The 9,374-nt window shown below is 43.1% G+C and overlaps 1 protein-coding gene across 1 annotated transcript; it reads left to right on the top strand. All coding sequences in view use genetic code 11, as the record gives it.

The window, feature by feature from the left end:
• Positions 1 to 6,345: 6,345 nt before the first annotated feature.
• On the top strand, positions 6,346 to 8,849 carry EGR_09367 (Kelch-like protein; the record flags this gene model as incomplete). The annotated part of the gene is made up of 8 exons (XM_024498616.1): positions 6,346 to 6,447; positions 6,488 to 6,609; positions 6,864 to 7,241; positions 7,502 to 7,644; positions 7,729 to 7,993; positions 8,037 to 8,419; positions 8,620 to 8,666; positions 8,748 to 8,849. The coding sequence occupies 8 exons, from the start codon at positions 6,346 to 6,348 to the stop codon at positions 8,847 to 8,849; spliced, it is 1,542 nt and encodes a 513-aa protein (XP_024346955.1).
• Between the last annotated feature and the right edge of the window lie 525 nt (positions 8,850 to 9,374).

Genomic DNA, 9,374 nt, shown 5'->3' with positions numbered 1-9,374 from the left:
GGCTGGTGTGGATACGCAGTGCCCCTCAGTGGGAGTGGGGGGTGTCACAGACCTCACTAAATCCGCGTCACAATGTGTCATTCGCGTGGCTCCAACATCAGTACGATTCATGTGCGACTCAGTTACATCAAATAATAACAATGAAGCAGGCACGTTCTGAGTGCGTCTAACTGAGGTTGCTCTAATCCGACTCTTACTCTCGCTTTCACCACAAGTAAACTCTTGCCTGAATTGCCTTGCTTTTATTTTATAACATCCTCACGCAGTCTCCTTCATGACGTGTCATTAATGTGATTCTAACTTCCACACAGATGTTCATGTCCGATGCATTTATGGAGTCAACGTGCAACCACGTGCATACAAGGCTTAGATGCATAAGCCAGCTCTGTTTTGCGATAGAAATATTAACTATTTAATAGAAAGCGATGGCAAAATCTGCAATCTTGTAGTGACATTTCTACCAAGGCCCCAAACTATGCAATGATTTTGATTGTGAAACAAGCTAAACGAAGCTCGTGCTTCAGATATCATCTTTACTTCATGACAATGATACTAACCTTGCTTTCCTAATATTGCATATCCACCCTCACTATAATTCCCATTATTACTACGCGTTTCGTTTCCATCCAACCGGTTGCATTGATGAAGGAGTTTATAACTGCAGGTAAATGGAAGAAAGGACGAAACTTCCATGGGCTGATTTTGATCACATTACCCATATTGCAAGTCGTCTTGTCCTGCTATGCATTGGCTACATTGTGCATTCCATGTTGGTGTGCCGAGTAAGACCGTCCAACAGATGTGTAAAATAGATATGCCGGCATACACGTAATGAAAGTGAGAAAGTGGGAATGGCATGAAAGCGTATCAGTGGAAAGTTTTAATGGAGAGTGTTTACTTGAAGACGAGTGGTTTGCCAATTTGCTTCCCTGAGAAATCACATGCATTTTAATACGCAAATTACACTCCAATTACACAAAACCGATTACTCATGTGGATGGAGTGAGTGTATTCAATGGTGGGAGTAGCAGAAAATCCCACTGAAGTAGACGTAAATGTTCTTCAGAAAAGCACATATGCTACTAAAAAGGAAAACCATTCCAGTAGTATGCAAGCGAAGGAAATTGAGTAATGCACAATTGGTTGCCACAATCACTGCTAAAGTTGACTAGAGCTATGCCTTTTCCACAATACTCTCTCTCTCTCTCTTTATTCGCCACTTTACTTTTAGTTTACTGTGATCGATCCAAGGAAAGATCGACGTGCCAATACTCCTTGACTTGCTGTCTCTCGATCTTGCTGACACTGCCAAATATTTACCAGTTTACTTAAAAGCTGTTTTTGTGCATTAAGAAGGTAATTCAACGGATACCTTGGTTAACAGCACAGAGATGTCAAATGGGATGTTGGAAGATGAATAGCCAATGATACCAGTGACTGCACTCGGAGTCAAATGCAGAAAAAGTAGTGAGAATGTTTGCCTCCCCCATTCTCTCGGTTAAGATGTGCCCTATCCCCGAAGACTATTAAATCACTCAGATGTAACCCAATCAAAACCATGCAGTGTGGTATGTTCTGCTGAACTGATCCGCATGTTCTGACCACCTCATCACAGTCCACCTGCTTACAAAATGGTTGACTGATGGAAGTGAATTTAGAATGCAGTACTACGTGGCTTGCAGAAGAGGAAGCGGGCAGCACACAAACCGACATGCTAAACATTGGCATTGGCAAGTTTGGTTGGGAGTCTGGCAAGCTTTAATTTGGAACAAATAAGTGCATGAATTAATTATTCATACCACCTAATGAGACTTAGAGGTAATGAACGTGAAGAGTGAGTGACGCGTCTACTGAAGAAAATTGGCGAGCAGCGATTCTCTATCCGTAGCCATGGCAATCTCCCTCGAAGAGAACGTTATACTATACCGACCAAACAATGCGTGATATGAGCTCCACACCAATCGAAGATGGTGTCGGTCGCAGTACAGCCCACCACCACGGATGTTCCAATGCAATTATCAATACCCCTCAACTGCATTCATTCACCCACCAACAAATTCATTCGTTTATTCACATAACACGGCCATCATCGCTACCCATGTGGATGGCTTCTTGACACATGCATTTCAGTTATTAATATAAGTTGAGCAATTCAACTCAACCAAACCCAAAGTACTGCAACACGTGGAATTATGTTATCCACGAAGGTCAGTGAGTGACTTGGCTTAACATCTTTGTTACAGTTAAACAAACCCATTCGTATCTCAAATGACTGCCATAATTGTAGTTGGATGTAACGCTGGAGGGCGTGTGGCGGCTGACAAACCAACTTTGCATAAGAGTCAATGACAAATCTCATGGGTAAATTATGTGCTTATCAATAAAAATGCAGCCCTCACAACTCATATTATTTGCTTCCCAAAAAAGGTTGTTGCCATTTTCCAAGGGAAAAAACGTTTCTGAGGTTCACCTGACACCATTAAAACCACATAAATATGCCTGGAATTGATGCCATTTAGATCGAAGCACTAAGCTTTGTTCTTCGAAGGTAACCAACTACTTGAGCATAAGAGCGTGCAACATCTTTCCTCGCGATGTTGTCAGCACCGCGTTTTAAGGAAGCTGAATTCAAAAGACAAGGGGCAAATGCATTCACTCAAAACCTCTACGCAAGTGTAGAGTCCTGAGATCTCCCTGAAGACGAAGAAAGACATGGTACTCAGGCAGAATACACATATTTGGCATACCAAAGTTATTGGGACTACCGGCATAGCCCAAAGGCCAGCCCACCCGGAGTGGTACAGTGGCCATGTCAAAAGTAACTCCTCACCAAAGCCAAGAGTAAAACAACCAACGTGTTACATATGCTCCTATTTATGCAGTTTTACACAAGGCCGAATGTCTCCATTTTTTCCACAATAACTAACACTTGTGTAGTCTGCAATGGCTCTATTCTATGCATTGTCAAGTGCAGAATAAATGAATCAGACCTCTGTTAAATACGCACCGTGCACCGTTTTAAGTAAACTCACCACTTTCGTTCATCATACATACGATAAATTCCACCATATGAACAAAGCGAAGATCAAGTGATTGCAGAGATTAGTGGCAAAACGAAAAAAGCCAATAGGTAAGTTAGAAACAATGCTATGCTAGGTTGATGAAAGGAATGTGTCAAAGGAAGAATATCTCACTGTTGCAAAACGAAAGATGCAACATTGACACTCGGGAATATTCATTAAACCAAAGTGGATAACCCATGCAAGCCAATCCACCTATCATTTTGCTCCCGTTACTCTTTCTACGATATGAATAATTCACGCTTTATATTTGGTCTAGCTTCTTGTCTAAGTTAATGGGAAATCAACGCTTTCTCTTTTTATGGAAGATTGTAAAAGGCAGCAAGAAACTGTCCATGTTGCAGTAGCAGTATGAGTGGTGGTGGATGTTGTTGTGATGCCAACTTCGATGTTCAAGGCATGAGGAGGGGTGGGCATTAGCCTGTCACCATTACCGAATAGCTGGCATTTGCGATAAATGCCTTTTCACGATAGCTGATAAAATTGCATTTACTAATACTAGACAGTAGATAGGAACCGCGATTATAAAACCACGTCAACTACTTATTTGTGCAATAAATGCTCAACCCACGCATTTTTTGCCTTTTGGCATTACAACATCGAAGCAACACTAAAAGTCGAGAGAATTTTTGACTGCTGTGAGGGTGACCAACCATCACACTCCAATTCATTTGAGTAGATTTGACAGTAGGCAATAAGTGTTTTTCGGATATGCAATATGTCAAATGCGACAAATGCAGGGCAGCGACCGCATGCCCTCGATCGTTTTCAACCTACTCAAGTGGCGGTTTAACACAAATAATTCTATGCATTCTATCCATTTCCTATCCAATAAATTCCTCCACCGACAACTACGTATTAAGCTATTTGCTCTTGTGAACCATGTAATGATTGAATTCGTTATCGTTGCTTTTGGCAACAGCATTCAAAATGAGAAGAGACTATTTGTTAAGCGAAAGTTGTGCAACAGATCTACCTGTCTCTTTTTACAAGGATTCGGGAACTTTTCTTAATTATCACCATGAAAACGATAATTTCCCACCGCCAAATACACAATTGGATTTCGTAGCTAAACAGATATTTGCCTTCTCACGCACGTTTCTATTTGCATTCTTGAAATCCCCTTCTCACCTTTTGTACACGCTCACTTACTCTTAATTACTTCAAGCAAATGATTGTAAACCAAGGTTGCACACCTTCTTTGTTCAAGAAACATCATCCTCCACCACACGCATTTTATGCACACACACATGCACTGTGACTGCCGCCTGCCATTAACGATGCTTCATGTCTGACTTGGTTCACCTACGATATGCCTTGCTTACATTGCGTGTTATTTGCTACGACAGCATCCATTTTAAAGTCTGTAAAGACAAAAGTCCCATTTAAAGTTGTGCCATTTGTTAGTTGATTCGCATTTCAGACAACAGCAAACCATCATTAATTCCGCAAAATATAGGCTGGATTTGCCATCCTCTTTGGTTATTCGAGGTCAAAGCTCAAGTGTTGCAAGTATTTTCATATTCCCAAAGGGACAATGGGTCGCCCCTTAATTATTTTGACCTACTACAAAGTGGGAATTATCCATACGTACTAAGTTTTCAGTGATAATCTGTGATTTGTGGAATGTTCTGTTTACCTTGCGGATGAGCTTTGGCATTTCGATGGACCACAATTGCCCAAGGTTCAAGGCTCAGCAATTTTGACGGAAGCATAAAATGGCATTCAAACGGACAATCTATGGAGCATTCCCATTGCAAACCTTTACTCAGGGTGTTACAGTGTGCCGGGAGCAGCGCCAAAGGCTTCTACTATTGTCTGAGTATTGTCTGATTCCAAGATAATGCAAGGCACCTCTCGTGGCAATATTGGCCGCTGAAATCTGCCTATGTTAAGGAAGAAATTGATAACCACCATCACGGCTTAGACGCTTCAGTGGCTGCAGACTGCCATATGCACATGATGGTAAGCAAGCTTTGACAGAAATGCCAAATTGTAAATAAGTGTTGAAAGTGGAGCTTAAATGCACAGTACAGAAGATACACTTTGATCTCCCTTTACTTCAGCACTGCAGATCACCGAGTTAACTTTGCCGATATTTCATTGGAAAGGCGATGCAAAGTAGAGGAAAGCGTTTTCTGACACGACAGGAAAAGAGGTAAATATTTGTTGCAATGCGCTTTCACTTTCAAGAAGTCTTCCCGCCATTCCATATTGCTTTGACGGAACATACACTGGCTCGGATGGGCCATGTCATTCGGGTGTACCGAAGTGTGTATCAAGACGCTTATTTGTCGGTCAAAGGACATTTTTGTTCGGCCAATGTCACTTTGATTATTTCCTTTCTCAACTATGCTGTATAAACTGGTGTTTTTAGGGGTGAGCTTGAACTCTGTCGAGTTCCCTAACAGAGTCAGCTGAATGGTGATTCAAACGACATCAGCCAGTTGAAGCAGTGAACGTAATTCTGACACACCTTGAAAGTGTCGCCAATCTTCTCAAGGATCTGGAAAAGAATGTTTTTGAAGTCATCGGCATGCCCAGCAATGCGTGACATGACTATCTCCATCAGAGGCACCTCTATCCTGCTTCCATGTAACGCAACCTCCAGTCATTGTTCGGGCATTCCAACTTCTCCCCAGTTTAAGCAGAACACATCGTCCAATTTCCAGTTTGACAGAACGTAAGCTGCTATGACGCATTGCACTTCTATGAGTCATTGATAGCTACGATTTGCTATTTTATGACTGCCGAAACCTCAATCAAAACATCCTGGTGAATGACTTTCCCCAGCCGATGTGCATTGCACCAAGTCAATTGCATTTCAGCACATAAACTACACCCATCACTCATTGTAGATGATTCCCAAATGTTGTTTGGTGAAACATTTGCACAGCACGCACACTAACTCAGTGAGCAGATAAAACTGCTGCCTCACAATAGCAGTCACTCAGTTGCGTCAATTAAACCAACCAAGTTTTACCCTGATTCACGTACAATCTGTCTTCTCAAAATCTCCCTCTTGCAGCATAGGGAGCATGTGCTGGATATTGTGAGCTATAAAACCAAAGCAAACCAATGAGACTTGACTTGAGACCGACGTGTATTTGATTGGACTCTCCTCATTGTAGTGTTGGGTGTGGGATGCGTGGGGTGTGGTAAGGGGAGGAAGGATCAAATAGTAGCATAAAAAGTGTGAGACAGAGGAATTTCGTGCTCCAGCTCATCTGCCAGTTCAACTCTAAATTCAGCATAAATACGGTTCATGGATGAAACAATATACACAAACGTCGAAGCAGGCTCCATTCCCGTCTTCCGTTTCAATCATCTGCGTCAACAGGAGAAGTTGATGGATATTGTAATAGTCGTGAGTGAGACATGCCCAATCCTCAAACCACTACTTTTAGACGAAGGAAGGGCACGAGATAGCCGCCCATCGCCTTGTCTTATGCACCCGATTCCCCCTTATTAGGGACAAAATCCTCAGTAATGAAAGCATCCGTATTGAATGGAAGAGGTTCCCTACAAAGTAGGTTTCCATTGGCTGGATGGATGCAACAATATTTAGTATCGTGAAGGCTGCGGTGGATTATGCCTATACAGGCAATGCCAAAGTGAACTCCAACAATGTCACAGGCTTATATCTACTAGCTCATAATCTTTGGTGCTCTCAGTTGATCAGATGGTGTGTTGATTACATGAGAAGCAGGTGGGCCTATTGACATGACTACGCACGTGTGAAGACGCACATTGGCCAAGGGAAGTTGGTCTTTGCCTTTTTAGAATAACATTAGACAATTTGGAGGAAATGTGGTTCATTGCAAACGCAACTGTAAACAAAGATCTCATAGATGAATGTGTGCCACTAATTGCGGTCATCTTTGAAGGCCTTAGTGACAGTAGAGTGTTTCTCCATCACACTGAAGTTGTAGGCCTCACAGCACTGTTGAATGCCCTACGACTCAGTAGTGTCACCGAAGAGACAAAATTGCGAGCAATTGCCACATGGCTTGATGCACCAATCCTCCTGGCCGATCGACGTGCTCGTGCCAGCTCCTTCGAGCACGTCCTATCAACGGTGGATTTAAAAAGGCTATCTGATACCCTGATCGTTGGAATCACCTCAGGCAAATCAGATATCAAATTCTCAGAGGAGTGCAGGTAGGTGATGTTAATGTCCTCGGGCAATGAGGCGGTTGTGATGTATTTTGCCTATTTGTTGCATTTTGCATGATTTTCTGGCCACAGGAAAATACTGGTTGACAGCTGGAAAAAGGCTCGAAGGGTCCGTGCCAGTTCTTTATATCCTTCTAACCATAGCGCCAAAAGCAACTCCACCAAGTATGAATCTTGCAGATTATCAATCCTTATTTGAACTGGGAAGAAGTTGAGCAAAGAAACCCATTTTACACCATTTGCAGCGTTGTGGAAAGTATCTTCTTCCACGCTTGGGACGAAGAATCTGCCTATGGCATTTTGGCATCGCTGCCGCAACTGCAGGATGTTGGCAATACTCGATACTGCGCGCCGTATCGGAGGAATTGCTCTGTTGCTGTCTTGAAAGGTTAGGGAGTTACTGGTAACGCCATCATTTCTCACTGCTTTGCTAAAACCGAAGGAGGTGAACAGTTATTTGCCCTACTTGCAGATAATGTGTACATAATCGGTGGGAAGGACGACGGTGGTAAATCGGTTTCCCAGGTGGAAAAGGTGAATTTGTGCAACGGCCAGATTTACAGCATAACACCAATGTCAAGTTCGCGAAGTGGGGCCTCTGCTGTAGCAAGTGAGCGCTGCATCTTTGTCTTCGGAGGGTACGACAAAACACGCAATATCATCTTGTCCTCCTGCGAGGAATACGATCCCATCATTGGCAGGCAAGCTGAATGTCACGGTGTGCAGCGCACTTTTGGGTTAACACTGACTCCCAGTCTATCAATTTGCCGTCGTATATAGATGGACTGCACTGCCCAACATGCCAACGGCTAGATACGCAAGTGGAGCTATCTACATTCCCAACGTTGGCGAACTAGTCGTTGGTGGTTATGAAGGAATAGGTAAATCAGCTTCAGATCTGCATACTGCAGAGCTGCTCCTCAATGGTGAGCCGGGCAGTGAAGGTGACCGGATATGGTGCACAATCACTCCAATGCTACAATCACGGTGCTGGCCCACAGGGGTTTATTTCGATGGCAGAGTGTTTGTTGCCAGGGGTGGTGATGACAGTGTCGAGGCTCTCACACTTTCCTCTGGCCATTGGACCCTTATTTCCAGATGCTTTGTAGTCGATTCTTACCCATTTTCAATGACCGTTTTCAGTGGGCGACTTTTGCTTGCAGGTGAGTTGGTTATACATATTTTTCATTTTGTTTGAATTGTTTGGGTTGCTCTACTTCCCTGATAACAGGAGTGGGTAGCACAGTCTTGAGGCTGTTACCCTTTCGTTAAAATTAAACCGGCCTTGCGCACAGCATTCACGTTTGATCTAGGGGTGTTCAGAAGAAGCACTTTCTCGCTGCAATATTCATTTGCCTTTCAGCGGACAATGGAACCATATATGAGCTGAGGGAGTCTACTGACAGCAAAGTAAGGCTGATGCCAACTTCGTGGTAGAGTTGAGGTTAAGAAAATAATGGATTCAAATGGCAATGGTGTTTTGCCTTTCAGGGACTGCAGCTGCCTGAATTTGTTTGGAATCCGATTTGCAAACTGAATAACGTCTCTCACGTGACGCTTATTTCCAGTAGCCCCACTAAAGGTCCTGCCTAAGTCCTGCAAGTAGTTTTGCCGCCACTGTCCTCATCTTCATTGTTACGAAAGTGATTTCTATGCGGAGCTTACCGAGGGATGCAGTTGCCACCTTTACGCGGTGTAATTACTCACCGCCTGCACTACTGATTTTTTGCACGAGGAGTGTTGATGTGTTCGCTCAATTCCACATCTCCATATCATTCAGTCGAGCAAATAAAATTCTCATATGCACAGAACACTTCTGCAGGGAAGATGGGTTAAACAATTTGACAGGCCATTAACACTGAGAGAGCAATGTTGTACTTGCCTTGTCAGGTTATCTCTTCATTTCCACTTCTACGAACGCTTATTGGTGTTGAATAGTTAGGCGAAGATGTGTTGGTGGAAAACAAAGCCTTGAGTCGTATTCAGATGCTAAAGTTGATTTAAAAGTATTTGGAATTCTTATGATAGGAACTAAGCATTGTTTACTCCTTGAATGCTGCCGGCTGTCAGGCAAATATTCTGCGTAAGATTGTCCAATTAGCTAGTTGTTGCATTGGA

Source organism: Echinococcus granulosus, assembly GCF_000524195.1.
Source record: "Echinococcus granulosus chromosome Unknown EG_S00145, whole genome shotgun sequence".
NCBI classification, from domain to species: Eukaryota; Metazoa; Platyhelminthes; class Cestoda; order Cyclophyllidea; family Taeniidae; genus Echinococcus; species Echinococcus granulosus.
The sequence above is the reverse complement of the archived record's forward strand: the minus strand, read 5'-3'. Positions and strand labels throughout refer to the sequence as shown.